The sequence below is a fragment of the Vombatus ursinus genome, unplaced genomic scaffold, assembly GCF_900497805.2.
Source record: "Vombatus ursinus unplaced genomic scaffold, bare-nosed wombat genome assembly UNPS02005286.1, whole genome shotgun sequence".
NCBI lineage: Eukaryota > Metazoa > Chordata > Mammalia > Diprotodontia > Vombatidae > Vombatus > Vombatus ursinus.
The window spans coordinates 8,362,068-8,386,192 of record NW_020945064.1 but is presented as its reverse complement, the minus strand read 5'-3'; the positions used below and the strand labels follow the sequence as shown (position 1 = coordinate 8,386,192).

The window sequence follows — 24,125 nt, the reverse complement described above, 5'->3', positions numbered from 1 at the left end:
GAGCTCACCATAGTCAGAACTCTTCTGTGTGAGTGGGGTTTGTCTCTCAGACCTCCTTGCAATTCTCTAATGATTCTCAAATGGAAAAATCCTCTGTAAAATGAAGGATAGCTACTGTTCATGCAGTTCCATTCGATTGAGTAGCCAATTACTCATTGTGTGGAAGACACAGGTGTTGGGGTTAAAGGACACAGTCAAATACAGTACTTGTTCTCATCTTCCACTGTAGCCAAGGCCAAGAATGGGCAATAAAGAACCGTGCTATTCAACGTAAATCCCACCGTGGGGCACCAAGTTCTGATGCCCTCATTTTTCAGTCATTGCTTGCTTTTGTAGTTGTTAGTACCATAACAGCTTTCTTGTGTGCACAGTGGAGATGTGCCTTTTGAGCTTTCTGCCCTTTTCCCCAGTCTTGCCTCCATCTTTCCATACAGATAATTAATTGCCACATTCTATTATCTTTGGCTATGAAGACCAGCAGTATTATATACTATATCATACCTGAAACTCCCACATCTTTTTGTAAGAGCCACAATGTGCTGACTAGTTAAGTTAATTAATTTACATCATTAAATTTGCAAAATGTTACTGATATACCAAGAATAATGTGCTCACGGCTCCTCAGTGTTTGGTGTAGATTGGCTTGAACAGTTATAATATGGTAGAAAAAGGTTCTTGATGGGATACTGGTGTTGGTCTGGTCACTACACCCAAAGGAGAAACTGTTCAGTGTCCCAAGCTGTATCCCTATTCCAGTAGCTATGCTGACAGTATGTGCTCTTTTTTTTTTTATTTAAAGAGGGGCTAGTGAGAGAGGCTTTATGACTCTATTTGTACTTTTAGAAAACAGCTCAAGAGCTCGTGTTCTTGTGCTAGTTGGCAGTCACATAATTTTATTATGAACAGTACGATTTTAGTATGCTGAATATTTTTTTAAATTCCAAACAAAGTGATATAAATTTTATTAACAAACCAAATGGTAAAGTGACATATTTTCTTTTGAAGAAGAGAGGTTGTTGCATGTGACTGTTGTGTTCCCTAGTGTGGGTGGCTTACAAATGAATATGATTTTGCCATACGAAGGATTGTGGGTAAGGAGTATGTGGGGGTCTTGGTACCGAGCTCAGCAGACAGCCGCTTCAAGGAAGCAGCCAAAACTCTTTCAGAAAAGGCAGTGTATATTTTCTTTCTCCAGATAGGGAAAGCATGTGAAATTTTCTCAATAGATGAATTCTTGACTCAAGCCATGTCAATTTGCTGTTTAATATATGTATAATGAAGAATGAAGGAGTACATTATTATTTTTTTTTAATCAGACATCTCCTAATAGTTATACCGAGAAACATGGCAAAGTCTTAGGAACACTTTCAATTCTTGTTTAAAAAAACAGAAAACAAAAAAAAACCCAGCAAATTAACCACTTTGTGTAGTTTATAAAGGGAGAGTAAAAGAACTCTTAATGGTTGGCCAGTCAAGCCAGAGAAGTTCAGAGCAAGAAGTCAAAATTGGCCTATTTGCAACCCAGAACAGCATGAGCTCCTATAATTAAATTGTGGCTCCTTGTAGCGTATACAATAAATCCCATGTTTGCCAAGTCTGTATGTTTACTAGTTTTTACAGAAGAAATAATAATACAAAGGGCGACTGTTCTTCTGCCTGGCAGTATTTATCTATTTTCCAGACAGGTCCAAACTTTAAGGAGAATAACAGACTTTTGGTGAATTCACAGGGTTGTACATTCTTGAAATTCTTTTGTACTAGAAAAGATGTACTGCCTCAAATGAGAGCATGCCATGTCTACTTAGGGACATAGTGTAACCAAAAAGTTCCCATAAGAGACTTTGAAAAAATACTGTATTCAGAGTTATGGTACCCAACTACTTTGAACATATTTAATGGTGAGTAGTTATTTTTGATTTGGTTGTAGTGCTAGCATTTAAGTCATGCAGAAGACAGTTTAGATCAAATAATAAAACAGGAATGGCTTTACTTTTATACATTACTGGGAAGTCTTCCCCAACAATTTATTTGCCATAGCTTTTGAGGTAAGTAATACATATGATAATACCCACATTTCACAAATGAATCAATAAAGCTCACTTTGTGACTTACCCATGGCTCAGATTCAGTATTATGATAGCAGAGATTGAACCCAAGTCTCCCTCCTCTAGGAAGAGGAGGAGAGGGAAGTTGAATGGAAAGAGCATTGAATCTCCATTCAGAAGACCTGGGTTCAAAGTCTGGCTCTGTCACTTAGCTCTGTGTTCTGAGGCACTGCCCTGTGCCTCAGTTCTCTTCCCTTTAAAATGAGAGATTCCCCCTAAGCTCCCCTCTGGCTTTGAATCCCATGATAAGGATAACTTTCATTATTTAATTTTGGGCAAAAGTTACAGAAGAGCATATGAAGAGTTAGTCAAAGAGCCAAAGTCATTGTGAGATAATTTTCATATAATCTTAATGATGAATATCATTATCTGCTCTTTTGAATATGACAGGCACATGGCATCTATATATTGATGGCTATTGTTGTCTTTCAAAAACAGGTCTTTTTGTTGACATTCTTGAGTGCTTCCATTATATCTATATACTCCCATGCTTGACTCTGAATCAGCAACTTTGGCATGAGAAGATTACTGCTAGTCACTGTTACATGACCAAGCCTGTTCTTGTACTACTTGATTTTTGAGTTATCTCACATTGCCCTCAAACTGAAATTGCTATGGAAAGAATAAAATTGTACATTTAACTTTATTAAGGAGCAAAAAAAACAAAAACAAAACCCAAAGCAAAAACCTCTCAGAACTCAGCAGTTCAATGATAGCTCTTTTACCTCAGGTACTCTGCCTCTACCTACAAAATGAAACATTAACCTTTCCCTTTCCACTTAAGCTCTACTGTTGACCTTACATCTCATGAAATTGGCTCACACAAGATTTCTTTCTCTTTCTCTTTTCTGGTAAGATAAAGTGGGTGGCCGCAATATGAAGGAAGTTATTTTCTTGCCAATTCCTACTCCACCATCTCTCATTCTAGCCCCAGGAAGTTTTTTGAAATCTTTTAGAAGGCTTAGACAGTCTTCATATTTTCATTATTTTGACAACTTGCTATGAATATTGCTGTTTCCTTTTGATTACTTTGTTCTTTGGAAATTCTGCCATAGGTGGAGATTTCTGCTGTTTGTTAAAATAGTTGCCAATTGTCTCAGTCACACATTCATTCAGTTTATAAATTAAAAATTTTTTTTATGACCTTTTACTTTTACTCCCTCTTATCTCCCTGACCCCAAGGAAAAACAAAACCTTTGTAACAAATAGGTGTGGTCAGGCCAAACAAAGTGTGTGTCTTGTTCTGCATGTTAGTAGTCATTCACTTTTCTGTCAGGAGATGGTGGCATTCTTCATCTTTGGTCCTCTGGGACAACGGTTGGTCATTGTTCCTTTTTATAATGTTGATATTATAGTATAAATTGTTCTCCTGGTTCTGTTCACTTTGTATTATTTCATCCAACTCTTCCCAGGTTTCTCTGAAAATGTCTATTTCTTCATTTCTTATAGCATAATTGTGTTGCATTACATTCATACACCATAGTTTGTTCAGGTACTCTTCAAATGATGGGTACCTCTTATTTTTTTTACTTCTTTGCCACTATAAAAATAGCTGCTATAATTTTTTTTTTGTACATAGAAGACCTTTTCCTCTTTCTTGACCTATTTTGGGGGTTTAATCCTAATGATGATAATGCAGAGTCAAAGGCATGTACAATTTAGTATCTTTTGGGGCATAGTTCTCAATTGCTTTTCAGAATGGCGGTACCAGTTCAGACCTCCACCAATAATACATTGAGGTGTCTGCTTTTCTGCAGCTCCTCCATCATTTATCATTTTCCTTTTGTGTCATCTTTGCCAAGCTGATGGTGTAAGGAAGACCTTCAGTTACTGTAATTTGAATTTCTTTTATTATTAGTGATTTAGAGTATTTTTTTCTTGTGACTGTAGATAGCCAGGAATTCTTTCCTTGAATGCTGCCTGTTCGTATTTTTTAACCATTTATCAGTTGGTAAATGACTCTTATTCTTATAAGTTTTAATTAGTTCCTTTTGTATCTTAGAAATGATACCTTTGTCAGAGAAACTTGATTCAAAGGTCCTCCCCCCACACTACTCCCCACATAATGATTTCTCTTCTTAATTTAGCTGCATTAGATTTGTTTGTACAAATACTTTTAAGTTTTATATAATCACATTGTTCATTTTGCCTTCTGTTTGGACATGAACTCCATGGATCTTAAAAGAGGATTTTTTTTTAGAGCTTATCTTGGAATATGGAGTGAAGTATTCGTCAGAACCTAACTCTTCCTAGAAAGTTATTCAGTTTTTCTAGGAGTTTTTGTCAAGTAGTGAGTCCTTACCCCAGTAGCTGGGATCTCCTCAATTGTTTTTATAGCTTAAAACTTTGGAAGTGCAGTCAAATTTGTTCAAGTAGTATATGGCATATATAACTAGATCATGCTTATCATTATAAAGATGTTTTTAGTTCAAAAAAGATTTTTTTTCCCCCTCCCCTTCCTTTTCTGGAAAAAAAATACTCAACATAATGTGCATTTAGTTGAAAGTATTTAGGAACATACAGTAGGCAGAATTTGTATCACTTTTTCCAAATGAAGAAATATTTGTTTGAAAGAACAGCAGCATATATACACATAAAAGAAACTATTTGGTGTATTGCACAAACCATACCACAAAAGACAGAGTTTGTCTTGTGAGATAATAAGCTTTTATACGGTTACTAGTGGAGGCAGTACAATTTGGGCAACTAACCAGAGTAGTTAAGGTTAGTCTATGTCTTAAATTAGCTTATAGTTGGTTCTTTTAGAAATCTTTAAATTTTCACAGGGAAACATGATCTGAAAACTTCACCAGCCTGGCTCTTTTGCTGTAATTGAAAATACAGACTTTACTCTTCTTACTTTTTTATAATGGCACATATAAACCTATATTTTAAAAATCAAATCAAAGTATTCTGTGTATTGAAAATGTGTAGCAAAATAAGTCATTAGATTTTTTTTTTTTTAACAGTATGTAGATTCATTTCAAAGTAAAATGCCATTTCAGCCAGCCGGCGGTTTTGGGAATTAATTTAGTTTTCAAAACAGTAAAACTTATAAGCTTCTTTTTTTAACTGTTTGTTGTTCAAGCATTTCTACTATAGTTTTAATTTTATTCACAATTTTAGATAGCAACAGTAGTGTATATCAGTGGTGTCAAAAACTCAAATTGTTACAGATCCCTGTTGGCCACATATTGACTTAGAAAACCACAAATTAACATTATCTTTGCTGTATTGCATTTTTATTTATTTTGTTAAACATTTCCTAATTATACTTTAATCTAGTTTGGCCTCACTCCTGAGTTTTGCCTTGCAGCCTGGCCCAAGTTTGACCCTCCCCTCCTTTATAATGCAAAAGCAGCTGATGATGCCAACGGTATTTTCTTCTGGTGTCAGTATTTGTCCTTTGGTTTTCCCAGTTCTTTGGAGTAGGTTTCTGCCTTCTATTTGACATATTTGAACCTTGTCCCTCAGTGAGCTCCTGAATTTCTTCTTTATTCCTTGCCGCCATTATCACCTATCCTCAGGGTTTATTTCTTTGTACCTTTCTGATTTATCAAGCAGATTTCATTGTTGGATTTGTAGATGGGGCACTGGTCTGGAATTCCCAAAATCGAAGTTTCTTTTGTGGGCAAACTGATTAATATTTCTGTGCTTAGTTTGCCTACCTGTGTTTATACACTTTCGTGGTTTCATGGTGTCACCGACCTAAGGGCAGGCTGCTTCTGCCAGTACAGTAGTTTATAAGCCATGGAGGCCTTCTTAACCTGTGCCCTTCCTTGCCATGTCTTTGCATCAGTCTCCTGTAGAGGATCTGCCCAGGATGCTGGAGGTTGTCCCCAACCGTGTTTTGTGGCTCCCACGCTCAGGTTGTTCGTTTGTTGTCCTTCCTTCTTGTTGCGTGGATGGCTTCCCTGCTTTTCTTGTCATTCATATCTTAAACATCCTATGCCACTTATTGTGAGTGTGTCATGTTGTTAAGGAAATGGTGAACTACTCCAGGATCTTTGCCCAGAAAACCCCAAATGGGGTCACGGACACAACTGAAATGACTGAACAACAACATGTAGTAATCCACTGCAGCCTCCTCACCACCAGTCTTTTTGTCTTTGACTCTTTGAATCGAGTGCAGATATGAGTGTAACATGTACACACATAAAAGAAGTTATTTGGTGTATTGAACAAACCATACCACAGAAGGCAAGAATTTGTCTTTTGAAATATAAGCTTTTGTATGGTTACATGTGGGGACAGCACAACTTAGGCAACTAACCAGTTGGCAACCATGACGCGCCATAACTTACAAACATAGAGTTGCACCAGGAAAACATTGGTTTTGGGAAATTGGACCCTAGTGTCAAGGACCAGCACGTGGTCAATGAATGCTCCGTGTAGGACTTTCAAACACAATCTTAACACACTATCTTTTTTTTCTATTAAATTAGCCCTATATCATCTGTAGAGTGGAGAAAACGGTTGCTGGCTATTTATATATTTCATGAGAGGCAGTATGGCACAGTGGATAGAGATCTGGCTTTAGGGTCAGGAAGATCATCATCAGTCTGGCCTCTGATCTGTAATGACTTTGTGCGTGACCCTGAGATGTCATTTGATTTTCCAGTGCTCTTCACAACTCTCAAAGACAACACGACACAAAAAAGGTGCCAGTCTTCGTTGGTAGATAGCAGGAGTTTCCTCATCTAGGAGTTTGCTATACCAGTGAAATCTTAGGTTCAATCCTGTATTTCATAGGAATAGTATGAATGTGAATGAGAGAACATCCTGAAAATGTTTTGGGGGCTTAAGGGAAATGATGCACTATAAATTTATTAATATTGGGCTACTACCTTCAATAAACACCTTTAAAATTGATTCTTATAAGTGGTCAGTTTAAGTTGACCCATCTGAGTAATAGATTTCACTAAGAAAGATCAGAAACAAATTTAGTTTTCTTTTGATACCTCAGTTAAATGACATAAATGCTTTTTAGTGAGTTTAAATGACTTGCTATGCAATTAGCATTTCAAATCTCACATGGTTAATAAGGAGGGACACATTTGGAACGAAACATCGTTCAGGTCAAGCCTCAGCTTTGTTTCTCTCGAATTTGTGATCAGATGAATGTATTCCCTAAAAGCCTCATGTCAGTCCTTTTGTGGCGCAGTGTTTCTCTTGCCATTTCTATACTTAAAATGCTTTCCCTAGGAGCAGTGGGTATATCACACATTCCTTTAAGTAGGGAACACAAAGTGTCTTAGAGAGTGGGGAAGGGAAACTACCATGTGAGAACAGGATTTTTTTTTTTAATTTTTTTTATTAATTTATTTTTAGTTTTCAGCCTTCACTTCCATAAGCTTTTGAGTTTTAAATTTTCTCTCCCTCCCTCCTCGCCTCCCTCCCTAAGACAGCATGCAATCTTATATGGGCTCTACATATACATTCCTATTAAACATATTTTCACATTAGTCATGTTGTGAAGAAGAATTAGAACCAACAGGAGGAACCACAAAAAAAGAAGAAACAAAACAAAGCAAAAGAGAAACAAAAGCAAATAGTATGCTTCAGTCTGCATTCCAACTCCATAGTTCTTTATCTGGATGTGGATGGCATTTTCCATCATGAGACCTTTGGAGATGTCTTAGATCCTTGCATTGCTGAGAAGGGCTAAGACTATCAAAGTTAGTCATTGCACAATGTGGCTGTTACTGTGTATAGTATTCTCCCAATTCTGCTCACTTTATTCAACATCAGTCCATGCAAGTCTTTCTAGGTTTTTCCGAAGTCTGTTTGCTCATCATTTCTTAGAGCATAATAGTATTACATTACATTCATATACCACAACTTGTTCAGCCATTCCCCAATTGATGGGCATCCCCTTAATTTCTAATTCTTTGCCACCATAAAAAGAGCTGCTATAAATATTTTTGTACACATGGGTCCTTTTCCCATTTTTATGATCTCTTTGGGATATAGCCCTAGAAGTGCTATTGCTGGGTCAAAGGGTATGTACCTTTTTATAGCCCTTTGGGTCTAGTTCCAAATTGCTCCCCAAAATGGTTGGATCAGTTCACAACTCCACCAACAATGCATTAATGTTCCAATTTTCCCACTTCTCCAATATTTATCATTTTCCTGTTTTGTCATGTTAGCCAATCTGATAGGTGTGATGTGGTACCTCAGAGTTGTTTGATTTGCATTTCTCTAATCAATAGTGATTTAGAGCATTTTTTCATATGATTATAGATAGCTTTAATTTCTTCCTCTGAAAACTGCCTATTCATATCCTTTGACCATTTATCAATTGGGGAATGAGAGGAGGATTTTTTTTTTTAAGGCAATTGGGGTTAAGTGACTTGCCTAGGGTCACACAGTTAGTAAGTGTCAAGTGTTTGGTCTGCGGTCAGATTTGAACTCAGGTCCTCCTGACTTCAGGGCCGCTGCTCTATCCACTGCGCCATCTAGCTGCCCTTGAGAGGATTTTTAAAGAGCATTTTTACATATCATTTGGTAGTAGTTTTTTGGACAGATTATTTTTAGAAAGATGCTTCTCTCTTCCCGTGGCATTCCCCCAAGGAACTTGCTGATCTCTTTATGCTGGCTATCCCCCTTGCCTGGAATGCTCTCCATCTTTACCTCTGGCTCTTGGAATCCCTGTTTTCATTTAAGACTCAACTTAAATACCACGTTGTTCATGAAAGTTTTCCTAATTTCCCCAGCTACTAGTTATACTCTCTCTGAAAACCACCTTGTATTCATATATGCACACATGTAGGTGTTTGTGTACGTGTTGGCCTCTCCATTGGAAAATCACATCCTTGAGGAGAGAGACTTTTACTCTTTTATCCTCAGTCCTTAGCATATAGGGCTTAGTAAATATTTGCTGATTAATTGATCAATGATCAGAAAAATAGTAAGATGGAAAGAGTGCTAGGTTTGGGGAGAGAGGTCATGGGTTAAAAAAATCTAGCTCTACTATTTACTACCTGTGTGCCCTTTGGCAAATCGCTTGTCCCATATGGGCCTCAGTTTCCTTATCTATAAAAATGAAGGGGTTGGACTAGATGAACTTTGAAGTACTATCCAACTGTAAACCTATGAAATAATGATTAAAAGACAAAAGAAAACTTGGTTCTTACGCCTAAACCATAGATTTTTTTTTTTTTTTTGGTGACAGGACTTTTATGCCTACAGTCTCTGTTATACCTCAAGTCAAGTCAAGTTAAGTCAAGTCAAGTCAAGAAGCATTTATTAAGTGCCTATCGTGTGTCAGGAACTGTGGAATATAAATACAAGCAGAAAGTCTTCTGCCCTCAAGGAGCATACATTCTGATGGAGGAAGACAGCACAAGAAAGGGAGATGAAAAAGGAGTGGAGAGGTTGTGAATGAAGGCTCTCAGTGGGGCAGGGGCATTGTAGAGAAAGTCAGAGAATGGGAGAGTCAGGACTGGGAACTAGGGGAGACATAATTGGTCTGAGCACCTCCTTAAAATGGAGGTTCTGGGTGAAACCAGCCAATCACAGGAGCAGAGGGCAGTTCTAGTGTAAGAAGTAGTCCGGGGTGGAGTGAGCTTCCAGGGGGAAGACAAGGAAAACATAAGAAATCCTGTGGAGCTGAGTCAGGAATGAAGCCTGGAGAGGGATGAAGGTGTGGAGGGCCTAGGCCTCCTCATTAAATGCCCAATTGGGTATTTACTCATTCTCCTGCTTGTAAAGCTCCATCAAAGGAATCCACATAGGAATGACTCCTGGACTACGGTCAGTGCTTACAGAATTATTTAAGTCATGACTTTTATAGATGCAATAAAATTTGGCAATTGGTGCATTCTGCTCATACCTATTTAAGTCCAGCTCGGTTAAGCTCAATGCCTTGGGTCAGTCAAAGAAGTATAACACATAAGACACTACCCTCTTGAAGTTTATGGTTTTACCTGGAGTCATGAACTTTGCAGATATGGAAAGGTTAATAGCAATATAAAGCACTACGATTCAGTTCTAAATGAGCGGTTCCCAGGATTTAGTTGTAAGGGTTCAGAGGAGGAAGATATTAGGGAGGAGGAGAGAGGGCTGGAGTTGGCTTTTGAAAGATGAGGATTTGAATAGGCATAGAGAAAAATGGGTATAGCAAAAAGTATTCCAAGGAAAGAACAGTGCTGTGGATATAGGAAAATATGAAGCATATGACTTGGGGAGTGGCATGGACATTCTTTTATTAAAATAAATAGTCCCTCTAGATTTTTGGGACACTACTCTCACCTGACTTTTCTTGCTCCTTATCTGGCTGCCCCTTCTCTGTTTCCTTGCTCGATCCTTCTCCAAATCATGCTCTGTTTTTGTAGGTGTCATACACGGCCTGTTTTCTTCTCCCTTCATACTACTTTATTTGGGGATCTTAGCAGCTCCCATGGATTTAATTACTGTCTCTGTTCTGATGATCTGTCTTACCTGCCCCAGTCTCTCTGCTGACCTCTAGTCTCACATCTTTAGCTGCCTTTTAGACCTCTCTAACTTGATGGCCATTTGACATCTTAAACTCAGTATGTTCAAAAAGGAAACTCATTATCTTTCCCTCTAAACCCTCCATGCCCCCCGCCTGTTCCTGTAGAAGGGCTACACCATCTCCTCAGTCCTTCAGGCACATTGAGTAGGAGTCATCTTGCACTTCTCCCTCTCTTACCCCCCATATCCAACCTGTTGCCAAGGCCTGGCAATCTTACCTTTGCATCATTTCTTGTTTATGTCCTCTTCTCTCCTCTGATCCTGCCACTCCCCTGGTGCAGGCCTTATCACCTCACACATAGACTACAATAGCCTCCTGGAAGGTTTGCCTGCCTAACATTGTAGTCCATGCTTTGAGCTGTTTTTCTAGATGAAAGCAGACACAACCATTTGCATCCTAGATACTGATGTTCTCATTTTTGCACTGAGGCCTGTGGACACAGAACAAAGTCCAGAAGATATTGTCTTTGGTGTCTTTAGCCATATGCTCTAACAAGCTGAACTAACCAGCCTTTGCATCTTCTCTGATTTGAAACTAGACAATAGGTTCCAAGCAAGGGGGAAGAAAGAGGTTATTATTATTATAAGATAAAGGGTTATTACTTTTATTGGGTTATAAGGGTTATTGCTTTGGAGAAGTAAAAAAAAAAAAAGAGGGGATAAGGTGGCTTTCTTTTTACAATCTTGGAAAAGGTAGAGCTGAGTATTTATTTTTCTCTTGAATAAATGAATTACCACTGGAGAAAAGTGACTAACTTGGCTTTGAGGCTGGGAAAATATGGATATGGGTAATCGTCACATGGAATATTAGTTGAGTAGCACTGGCTTTTTGCTTCTACATTTTTTGGGTATAAAATACTGTAATTTATTCTATGCAGTCTTCCCCTGTTTATTTCTTTTATTTTCCTGGGCCAGTGATATATTAAGACAGTAATTTAAAGAAATGAATTATTGGCACTGAGTCTGACATTTCTTCCCCACCCCCCAAATTTCCGATCACAGTAGTAGTGAATTTGTTTTTCATTCCTTTATGAAAAATGAACTTGATACTTTTCCCCACCTCTCGACCCAAGCGACTTTAAAGCTTAAAAATCCTAGTACTTTGGTCTGTGTCTTTGCCTTTCAGTGTCTGTCACAGGTTTTGTTACAAGTGGTATAGTCTGAGATTCTATAGTCTGAATTTTGGAATATCACCAGTTACTGGACTGGGCCATACTTACAGAAAAGGTTGCAGTGGCAAGGGATGTGAAAGGCCCCCATTCCCCCACTTTTATCTGGAGACTTGCCGAAGGAGTAAGAAGGAAAAGGCGAGCAGCTCACAGAACCTTGGGGCTGGAGGGGAGCAGTTGGAGTCTTAGGTATCTCTTATGGACTAATAGAGGGAAACTAAGCCATAGAATGGATCGAGCCTGTCGGCCATCATCGGTGCATCAACAGCAAGGGTCAAGGCCGTATTCCTGTTTGTATGGAGCTGCAGCTCCAGTGGATTTCACCTTTACCTTTTATTCAGTCCAAAAATGTGAATTGTGCTCAGCACCAGATGTTAATACATAATAAAAACACTGGCCGAATGAGAAACATACCCAGTATGTTGGCAAAACAGTATGGACAGGACTTGGAGAACAGTATGAGGAGGAAGAACCGTGTTCCATGTGCATCTTGTGTCCAACATTCAGCTTCTTTCACCTCCTGCACGGCACCTGGTGCAATATTTATGTACCAGAGAGGCTCTTAGTGAACACTGAAATCAGCAAGGAAAATGGTAAAAAGTAGAGCTAACTCATATAGTGCCTTAAGGTTTACATGATGCTTCAATATATTATTGTTATTTTTCATTAGCTTGCTGGGAGGGGCAGTGAACCTGAGTTCAAATCCAGCCTCATATACTTACTAGCTCTATGACCCTGAGCAAATCGCTTAGCCTCTGTCTGCCTCACTTTCCTGTCTATAAAATTGGGAAAATAGTACCACTTACTTCCCAGGCTTATTGTGAAAATAAATTGACATAATGTTTATAAAGTGCTTTGCAAACCTTAAAAGCGCCATATTAATACTAGCTGCTATTATTGATATAGATGTTGTTATTGTTGTTATCATTTTGCAAAGTGCCTTCCATATCCATTTTGTTTGTAGTGGTGGCGAATTCTTCGTGAGAGTTTTGGGATTTGAGCAATCCCTTAAAGAATTTATAGGACTTTGCTAGATTGAAAGGAGTTGGGAATATATTTTGTGTTAGGTTGTTGTTTGTCTTTCATTTTCGAAGAGGACCAGTGACATCATGGGTTGTGCGTAAGTTGGAATTAAATGAGGCACACAAAGTCATCAGTCTCACCCTCTCTTTTTGAGTCACCGAAGTGCAGTGGCAAGACAAAAGTCAAGATGACTGGTGATGGCCCAGGATGCATTGGATGACCTTGGCACATCTTTGATGCCTGACCAAGCTCTAAGTGCTTCATAGCGCCTGCTTCAGCGGCCTTCATGGCTATTGGAACACATTCTAATCTGCCTATTCTGCTGGGGAAAGTCTTCACATACTTGTGTAGACATATTCGTAACTCATCAGCAGGTCTGAGGCCTGTCGTTTACGCTCAGCCTGGTCTAGGTCATCTGCTGAGATGGTTTTCCTGGGGTGTAGCTATTGAATATGCTACAGCTTCTTGGAGTCACAGGTGAGAGTTGGGTGTTGAGAGTTACACAGTAAAGGTTGATGAACAGTCCTGAAAAGGGCTCAGCAAGCCCTCACACCGGAGGGGGGTGTCCTTTGTGAACACCCTGCACAAATTAGGTAAATAGCTCTTGTATTACAAAGAGAAATTTTTAATTTTATTCTATTTTTCTTAACTTTTGGTTAAGCCAGAATTAGTTTAGATAAAATCAAAACTATTTTCATTTTCTATTCGTATTGCATACAAAAACCTTATATTATGAGACACTCAAAAATCATATGCATTTTGTTTTAGTATTTATTCATTCAGCAAACTTTAATTATACACCTACTATATGTAAGTTATCATGCTCAGTACTGAGGGAGATACGAAAATAATGAAGATATACCTGAAAGGATATTAGAATATGATAAGTTCAGGAGATGTAAAAAACAAAGCCTGTGAGAGGACAGGGGAGAAATGACCTCTCATATATGAGAGAAATCAGGTTGGGCTTCATTTTGGATGTGGAATTTAAACTAGACCTTGAAGGATGGGCAATAAATAGTCCAAATGGCAGTGTTAGGACTGGGGTTGCGAGAGGCTTTCTAGGCACAGGGGCATCATGAACAGACCTTCAGACTGAAAGGCGAGTAGTCTGGGTTGGCTTAGGTGTAGGGTTCCTGAAAGGAAAGAAGGTGTGGGAAACCCAGACAGTAGTTTGGACCAAGATTGTGGAGGTTTTAGACATTTCTCAAAGTTACAGGAAGTCATTGGTAATTTCTAGTCAAGGTAATAATGTGATCAGAACTATGCACGTTGGGAAAATTGGATCAATGAAACCAAGAGTCCATGTACAGGTAAGAAAAAACCCCATGATTTTGTATTGTCTGATAAACTGTGTGCCAGTAGATATCTGATTCCCTCAACTGAGAAGGAAAGGTGATTTTTCCTCCTTCCCTCCTCCTCTCCTACTGGCCCCTAGCTCTGAGGGTGTAGTCCAAAGCTCTTCCCCTATTCTTTTCCCAGTTATTTCTTACCCCTTCCTTTTTGTCATAGACACAATTTTTAGTGTGTATGAACTCACAATGGAGGAATTATTGTCAATCTCTCTTCCCTAGGACATTGTTGTCTTTTTTTTTTAATGTAAAATTAGTAGTTCCTTTCTAAGGTGGGGTTATTCACTTGGTGTCAGTCAATATCAATCCAACACATTTTTCTGAAGTGTTTGGTTAACTTCTGCCAAACAGTGAGACAGAGAGAAAGAGAGAGAGAGAGAGACAGAGAGAGAGAGAGAGAGAGAGAGAAAGAAAAGGAGGGCAAGATGCACACTTGCTTGAAATACTACTGGATGGAGAAAGTAGGTTGAGCCCCAGTTCAAACAGTTCTGGAAATAAGGGGATGTGGGAATATGTGGAGTGGATGGATAAAGGGGGAGGTAGGTAGGTAGGTGCCCGAGCGCAAACATCCTGAGGCTCAGGTAGTTAGTGACAGCATAGAGCTTGAAGCATAACAGCCCAAATCAGCCAGTCCTAAAATACAAAGTTGCCGAAATATTAGCACATACTCTCAGCTTCCTCCACAACTAACTTTTTGATCTTGAACAAAGATCTTTGATCACTTAATCTCTCTTCTCTGGTTACTCAGATGTAAAATGAGAATCACTATGTATCTCTTATCTGCTTTTCAGGGATGTTGAAATAAATGGAATATTAGATGAGAAAGTTATTTGAGTAGTAGAAAAGCGATGTACAAGTACAGAATGTTCTCAGTATCTCATTAGAGAAAAATACTGACTTGTTTAAGAAAGCATGTATTTTGTGCCACCTTGCCAAAGTTCATATGGAAAATTATTATGAAAATCAAGGAAAAATTGTGATTTTGCTCAGTTCAAACAGATCAGTTCCAGAAAGATCATTTCTTTTCTTTAATGCTCATACTGGGACTGATCCAAACTTTGAAGTAGAGTTTTTGTTGTTAAGTGTTCAATCAGAACCGAGGTCTGATGATAGTGCTACTGTTGGTAAAATGTAAATACATTTGTGCACTAACTGGGTTTCTGTGACACCTGTCATTTCTAAACCCACAAGCTCCTTCAGAAGGGTAGAAATTTTCGTTGTTGATTCATAAGCTAGTTTTTCTTGGCAGCCTTTGTGATGGCATTTGCCATCCAGATGGAATTCTGTGTTGCTGTTGAAAAGGCTTATATAACATGATGTCTTAGAAATTTTTGTCATTTATAAATATCAATACAATTTTTTTCTTTTAAAGAGATAATGCCTTTTTTTTCATTTGCTGGAATCTAGGTTCTGAGCTGTCAGATTAACATATAAATTAAAATTAAAATTTTTATTTTCACTAGAATGCATAAAATTCATCTTTTTCATTAAAAGGTTGTAAAAACACTTGGCAGATTCCATTAAATTCCTTCCTTTTTTTTTTTTTGGTGACAAAGAGATGATGAGTTTTTAAGGATTCATTTTAGTGGGCTTCCTTTTCTTATCCTGTGTTATTAAATATTTGGAAACGTATATTTGTCTTTTGTTCGTATTCAGTTGCCTGTCTATGGAGTTGGAAGGGGTGTGTGTGTGTGTGTGTGTGTCTGTCCCCTATTTACATCTATAAGAAAAATTAATGCAAACAGAAAAGAGTAAAATTTTTAATATATTTGAACTGCTTCACCCATTTTGTTTTTCATTCATTTCCATTCAACAAGGATTTCAATGTTAGGGTTCAATTATGGTGACTCTACTGTCATTCATGGAAAAAATTTGTAGAAATTTTGACAACAGATCTTTTCCATTTATGCGATGTTTGTTGTCCTTCCAGTTTCATTCTTCAGTTCTCTTAGGATCATTTGTGTTAATTGGGCCTTTTGCCAAGCATTCTATGAGCCTGGTTTTCCTTATAGTAGTTCTCGCTATTGTATGAGAAGCTGTCTTCCTCCTTAAGATTTTACAAATTAATTCTAAGATGCTATTTGCCTTGGCTGACATTTCTCTCCAACTGGTAAAGATGATAGATCATAGACTTAGAGCTCTAAGTGACCTTAGAGCTGATCTAGACCAGCCCCTTATGCTTATGGGGTTATTGAGGCTTAGGAGGTCATGTAATTTGCCCACAATGACTCAAGTAGTTATTGGCAAACCTGACTTTGTTTTGCATCTATATCTAGTTTTTATAGTGCGGGTTGGAGATGTTTTGATTGTACTGTACCTTCTCACATTTCTCACATTTATTTTTCTAATTTGGTGTTAATTTTTATCTTGGTTCTTACAAGTCATGGTCTGCCTCTTCACTGGCAGATGATTTAGAAGTATGTCCCATGTCAATAACCAGTCCTTACCTTTCTGTTAAGATTAATGTCCCATGCTTCTCTGAATTCTTTGTATTGATCTTTTTTTTTTTTCATGGCACAGTAATATCTCTTTATATTCATGTACCAGGGTTTGGCCAACCATTCTCCACTTAATGGGCATCTGCTTTGCCAGTTTTTTTTGCCACTAAAAATAGTGCTGTTATAAATATTTTGCTTTACATGGGGCTTTTCTCCCTGTCTTTAACCTCATTGTGGTGTATGTCTTAACAGTAGTGTGTCTAGATCAAAGGGGGGCAGTTTCTTCTTGAGAAACTATGCATGATGTAAGTCAGAGCACCGAACTTGGTATCAGAAGGTATGCCTTTTCTACTTCTCTATGTGTGACCTTGGGCAAGTGATCTTGACTTTCTGGGTCTTAGTTGCCTTATCTCTATATAGTATAGATATATAATTGTAACTGTATAGCTGTATATGTTTGATTCACATGATTCTAAATTTCCTTACAAATGTATGAACCTATCCCCTGGGTTGTTAGAATCAGCTGCAATAACATATATAAAGTGTTTTGTTTTGGGTTTTGTTTTTTTTTTTTACATTTTATGGTGTGCTATTTGCAAACCGTCAAATGCTATTTAAATGCTAGCTATTATTAGCCATTCCTGTATTGTTATTGTTGTTGTTTTTTTAACAAGATATACTCATTTATATACTCAAGATATACTCATGGTTCAGTTCATGGGTTTCATTCCATCAAGTTTTAGTGATGCCTATGGAGCTAAATTAACCTGCTTGTTAAAGTTTCTGATTCTTTATTTGTTGCCTAAACTTTGGATGTTTCTTTATAAGCATTTGAGGCCATGGGGCTTCTATTTTGGATTTTGTCTCCTTTGAAGGTCAAGGTGTTTGAATTGTTCTTCTTCCTTCTTTGTGGCTCCCTCTGAGACAGCTAATTTGAAAATATTCAGACGGTTTTCTCCCTCTCTTATCCTTCTTAGTTTAGTGTTCTTTGGATTAGATTTGTCAATTCATTTCAGGATAAGTTAATTTTCATAGCTTGCCCAACATTGCTCACTTAAAAGATTTATTGTTTCTTGCTCACAGATTTTGTTTGATATATTTTCTTCCCTTCCTTAGCAAGAAGGCAGATTACTTTAGATTTAGCTTCAATCTCAGGGAACAAAGCAGAAGTCACTTCATTTAAGATTTCCCTTTGTTTTAAAGAATTTTGAAGCGCCCTTTGTAGCTTTTATAAAATCATTATAGTGTCCCAAGCTATAAATTATCTCCCTCCCACTTTTTTTGCCTAGATCTGATCCTGAAGTTTGTTTTTTTTTTTCCATTTGGAGTCAAAAGTCTTGAATGTGTGCTATTAGAATTGTCTTCACCAAGTAATATTCTAAAACAAAGGGGACTCTTGATCTTAATTCTAGTACTTAAAAAAAATCTCCAAACATTTCCTTTGTTTTGATTATTATAAGTATTTTGGTCCTGCTGGGAAGATACTGTGAAAATACATTTTAATTCTCAGTAGATAGACCAACTTCATTGCCTTTAGTAGTCAAAACAATAAGTTTTCCAGCTTAAACTTATTACTAAATAGCTGAACTTCAACCATATTTTTCTGTTAATCAGTGAAATTTCATGGACCCTCTAGATAAGGTCACAGTGTTCTGAGACACATATTTCTTGTGATTTGAACTTTAAAGTCAATAAGAAGGTTGAGAATGTTTTCTTCAGAGCACTTATTCCCACATTCATAATTATTCCTTAGTAAGTGTTAAGGGAATACTAGGTATTACACTGAATGTAGAATTGGACATAAGCCCAAATTTAACATGTGATTGAAATTAGATAAAAGCCAATTAAGTATTTATTAAATCTAACTGTACTATGGGAGGGGCTTGTAGAAGATATTTTTTAAAAAATGAGGATATTGGGAAGATGGTGGGGTGAGTGGTAGCCTAGCATATGACCCTCTCCCCACCACACACCAAATGCATGTGAAAAATACCTGCAAATGGAGTATTGATAAGAACAGAACAATTGAAAGAACTCAACACTTTATCAGTTCTTCTAGAAAAAAAAGTACTTAAATACCAACTGACCAGCCTGTTGTTGTTCCTGGACCTCACAGGACACTGGGACCCCCCTGATCTATAGTCTGAGACTTGGCTAGCTCTTGAACATTTTGTTGGCTGAAATTTTAGGAATCAACCCTAGGAGTTAAGTTCTTGATAGTGTCCCAAGGAGGGGCCCTTTTGCCAGGACAAGTTGAAGCCTCTGAAGCATAGCAGTCCTGAGGCTCTAGAAAAAGATAATGGGGGTGGGTGCTGGTGGTGGGAGAGTTGTAGCAGAGTTTGAAGCAGGGCTAGTTATAAAGGTTTAGTACTATACAGGAGGAAGCAGATGGAAAAAAGTAGTTGCAAAGAGTTTTCTCCAACTGGGTCTAACTTCTAGGAGTTAGAGAAGGCCAGTGACTAAGGGGATGGTAAAGCCCAGAAGCAGAGGACTGGAAAAGTTGAGGAATAGATCTAGTGACATGAGTTTCTGAGTCTCCCTGCAGCATTGTCTCAACTGGACAGCCTTACTTATTCCCTGAGGGCTGTAGAAAACTGAGGAAGGCAGCAGGGGTTCAGATAAGGCCACAGTAAAGCTAAGCTACAGAAAGGAAGGATCAACTGGATGTTTTTGCAGCAAGAAAACGATAGAAAAATAAACAAAGTGGTTGATAAAGTGGGATGGGGGGAGGCAATGAACAAAGAAGAAGAGAGTCAGCTCAAAGAACAAGTACAGAGGAAACACTTGAGGATGATGAAGGCGTTACAAGAATGGTTCCGAAGAGCAATCAGAGACTTAAGTGAAAAATCAAAGCATAACAATATCCAAAAAACAGGCAGAAATGAGAAGTAAGTCTAACATGAGTAGACAATTTAGCACCAAAGATAGGCATTCTCTAGAACAGTTAACTCCCTGAGCAAAGGAATATTCAGGCAGCATTTTGGAGCAGACCCATAGAGCTTAGAGGAGGGGCGTGATATGAAACAGGGGTTGTAGCAAAGTCTACTGGATTGGGCAGGATACAGATACACAGATGTTTGAGCATTTTAGGAGAAGAATTTCCCTTAATTTACACTTAAGTGTAAATGCACTAAATGAAATAGGGTTGAAGTTCTTAAAAGAAAAACTTGGTGAATTTGGAAAAGATATTAATAGTAGCATAATAATAGTAAGAGACTGGTGATCTATCACATCTGAGAAGATACAACAGGAAGAGCAATGAGAAGGAAAATACAGAGCCTAGTAGATTGTGGAAAATATTACCTTTTACTGGCCTGTGGTGCCTTTGAATGGGAACACCAAAGAATACATGTATCTGAGGGTCCTATGGTACTTTTTACAAAAAGTAACAATTTTTAGTCCTCAAAGGTATCATAAGCATGTGTAAGAAGGAAGACAGAAATTATATGTATATCTGTTATACACTGTAATACAATAAAAATGGTCATAAAGGACATACAATTATAGACACCTAAATGGAGGCTAGAATCATAAGATAATGGGACAATATATTGGGAGGTAGAAGGGATTTCGCAGGTTATCTAGTTCAACTCCTTGTTTTACAGATGAAACAAATGAAGCCTAGAGAGGTATCACCATAGTAGTAAGTGTAGAGCTAAGTAATGGCGTCCTGGATGGGTGGGTCAATGAGCAAATCATAGAAACAATAAATTGTTTTTTAATTGTAGTGATTATAATGAGACAACACATCCAGACTTATGGGTTGCAGCTATGAATTGCTCCAGGCATTCTGGATATTAGTAATGCAGGAAAGTGACTATCTACCATATGACCCAGTGAACGCGGCCAAAGGAAGTCAAAGGCAGAAAGAAATATCCAATATATGCAAAAATATAACAATAATAAAAACAGGCACTATTTTATGATTCTTTTAATTTTACAGAATGCTTTCCATATGTTTTCTCATTTTAATATCACAACAGCTGCTTGAATTAGGATGCTGTTATTTTTCCATTTAACAGATGAGGAAGTTAAGACTAAGAAAGGTTACATGACTTGGCCAGGGCTTCATGGGTAGTAAATGCCTGAAGTTTGATTTAAACTCAGTTCTTCTTGACCAACACCCTATCCATTGTGCCACCTGACTGCCATCTATGAAAATATCTATAGTTACATCCTTTGTCTTAGAAAGGAAGTGGAAACAAAGCAGGCACCCATCAGTTATGGAGTGGATGAAAAAACTGGTTTACAAATATAATTGAATACTATTATGCAGTAGGAAATGATGCATATGAAGATTTCTTAATTAAAAAAATAGAGCAGGGTTTCTGCTCCCCATAAACAAATGAAAACTTAAAAGTAAAATAGCAATACAGGACAAATGTAGTTAATTGCCAAGTGAGTGATACAGACAGATGGATTTGAGATAATTTGAACAGGTGGTGTTGTTGCTATTAAGCAGGTTATGATTGTTGTAGAAGACAAATTTAACTCCTATAGGAGACAAATTTTTACTCCCTCAACTCTGGGGAAGGTAGGTGTTAGAGTGGATAGAACTCTGGATCTGGAGTCAGGAAGACATAAATTCAAATCCAGCATTAGACACTTATTACCTGTGTGACCTTGGGCAAGTCGCTTGACTGTTGTTGGCCTCATTTTCCTTATCTGTGTAATGGAGTTACTAATAGTTCTTACCTTATGAGGTTGTTGTAAGGACCAAATTAGATAATATTTATCAAAGTACCTAGCAGAGTGCCTGGCACATAGTAGACACCATATAAATGTTAGCTGTTGCTATTATCATTGCTACTACTATGCCATTATTGATAAGACTCACCCTGTAGGCATTCCTTCATGAAATTTCTATTCAGATAAAAAAAATAGGTAGAAACCAAGTTGATATGCATTGACAGTCACCCTGCTAGCAAGGTCATCTTTTCATTTTGGAGGATGATTACTGTTTGTAGTTATTAAACAACTGTCATTTGGAAGAGGGATAAGACTTACCCTGCTTGACCCTACAGAGTTAGGAGCAATGAATAAACTTTTCAGCTTGATGTAAGAAGAAACTTACTAGCAGTTGGATCTCTCCCTTCTTGAAGTGGGCTTCCTCGGGCAAGAGTACATGTCCTATCACTTGGAGGCCGTCAAATTGAGTCTAGATGGCCATTTGTTAGAGGAATCATAGGAGGGATTACTAATCGTTCAGGTGTAGATTAGGCTCCATCACCTTTGAATTCTATTTTGGTTTTAATATATGATGAGATATGATGAGAAATGCTGTTTGATAGGTATTAGCAAATTCTTTTGATGGAGGATATTTAACATCAAACCAAGGAGGTGACACTTGATTTAAAAAGCATCAGAGAGGCACAGAGGCTTCTTGACTGGTGGAATGATTGGAAGAAAATGATTTTTAAGAGGTATCCTGGTAGTGGTGTGTAGAATAAACCGGAGCAGGGCTCAGTCTTTGTAATGGCTGTGGAAACGTAGGAGGATTAAATTTCAGAGATAGAAGAACAAAATAGCAAGTTTGATTGACTTAAAGATTATGAGGGACATAGAAGGGAAGGAAGTTGGAAACTTCAGGACTTTGAGGTCTGGGGATTGAAAGGATGGTGATGCCATAGATGTGGTAGGGAAACTTTAGATAGACTTTTTTGGTGTTTTTGTTTGTTTGTTTGTTTGTTTGTTGCTTTTCACAAATTGTCAACATCTTAGAATTTATGAATCTCAATAATATAAACTTTATTTTAGTGGATTTTGTTTTTTTTTGGGGGGGGGCGGCCTTTGTTCTTTCCAAATACTGCCCTATCTTGGGCTTTGCTTCTCAGGATAAGGTCACCAGGCAGATTATTGCCAGCTTTCTTCACCTCAAGGACTGTACGTTGTATGCCAGCTCAAGGGATAACTGACCTGAAGTCCCAAAGAGCCAGAAACTTCTGATCTCTATAGTCCCTTGTTTTGGGCACTGTCCACTTAAGATCTTAGGATTCTAAGTGATGTAAAGTGGAAAGAGGCCAGACACTAGAATCGGAAGACTTTGGTTTGCATTTAGCTCTTCTTAACACCTGTACATTTGCTTTGGATGAATCATTTGACCTCCGTAGGGTCCCTAAGTTTCCTCATCTCTAAAATGAGGGGGTTGGACTAGATGGTGAGGACCATCTAGTTTGAAGTCTGTGATCTTGTGGCTTTAGAGTCACGTTAGATCCTTTATGGAAGGGACTGTGGAATTCACTGAGTATTCTTTATTTTATAGATCAAGAAACTAAGTTCTGATTTATAAAGTGACTCTGGTTCCAAATCTCATGGGAAGCAGGCTGTTATTTGAACCTATGATTTCTGATTCTGTGATACACCTTCTTTAGTCGGGATCAGCACAGTTGAGGATAGCTTAAGTTGGTCTAAAATTAAATAAATATTTAGAAGTTAAAATTTTTGATTTTGTAAATATTTGGTCTTGTTTTCAGGGGTGACCTGTGGCTGTGTTTGTGACTCAGGATTCTCTTATGAAATAATTTTTTCAGATCATGAGCTTAGCAACCAGAGAGTACATTCTGACTTCATTCATTACAATAGCAGTGCTCTTTGGGCTAGGTGTTACGGACACCATTTTTGTGCTCCCTCTAAGTGTGCCCATAAAGCACATTCATCTTACTCAGGGCTTTTTTGGGATGTGTTTTTCAGGTCACCTTTTTTATAAATTTGGAATCACAGAATCTGACTGGTATCGAATCAAGCAGAGTATTGACTCCAAGTGTAGGACAGCCTGGCGGCGAAAACAAAGAGGGCAGAGTCTTGCAGTCAAAAGCTTCTCCAGGCGGACACCTTCTTCATCATCTTATAGTGGCTCAGGTAACTGTTGTCAGAAATTGAATCTTTTGTTAAATTTTTTATGTTTATGATTTTATTATGCTTTCAAGTTAATTTGAGACTGATTCTACCTATTTAGCCAGCTTCACGGTAACCATTCATATTTATTTGTGATACTTTATAGTTTGCAGATCACTTGACTTTGTTGGTAGGTTAAGTTTTATTACCCTCATTTTCCAGCTGATGAAACTGAGGCCCAGAGGTTAAGTAACTTTGACTATTCTCACATAACTAGCCAGTGGCAAAGCCCAGAAATTCTCTTCAGTTCTTAGATTCTTCCCTCATTTTATTTTTAAATATTTTTTTTCAAACCATCAATGAAATGTTAACATCTATTTCATTGAAATATCTAGACTCAAAAATTCTTATTTATTAGGTAGCCACATAGCATCATACTTTATTCAAATTATTAAAAATTCAAACTAACCCATCAACAAAAATCAAATACGAAATGAGGCAAAATTTTAAAAGTACCTCGTTAATAAGGTAGAAACAAATGAATTAACAAACAAGCAAATAAAGGGATTTTGTTCAATGTCCCCTTCCTGAGACTGCCCAAAGTTCTACTTTTGACTCAGGTTTCCTTCTTCCCTCCTTTTATTTCTCTTCTCTTCTCTTCTCTCCTCTCCTCTTCTCTCCTCTCCTCTCCTCTCCTCTCCTCCCCTC

General features: G+C 37.8%; 1 protein-coding gene across 7 annotated transcripts in view; it reads left to right on the top strand.

Annotated features, from left to right (window-relative positions):
* Positions 1–24,125, top strand: part of BANP (BTG3 associated nuclear protein) — a 254,011-nt gene that overhangs the window by 101,252 nt on the left and 128,634 nt on the right. For all 7 annotated transcript variants that reach the window (XM_027847684.1, XM_027847683.1, XM_027847681.1 and 4 more), the window contains one exon: positions 23,274–23,441. In XM_027847684.1, coding sequence (XP_027703485.1) covers positions 23,274–23,441 — 168 coding nt within the window. The remainder of the gene's footprint in view (positions 1–23,273; positions 23,442–24,125) is intronic.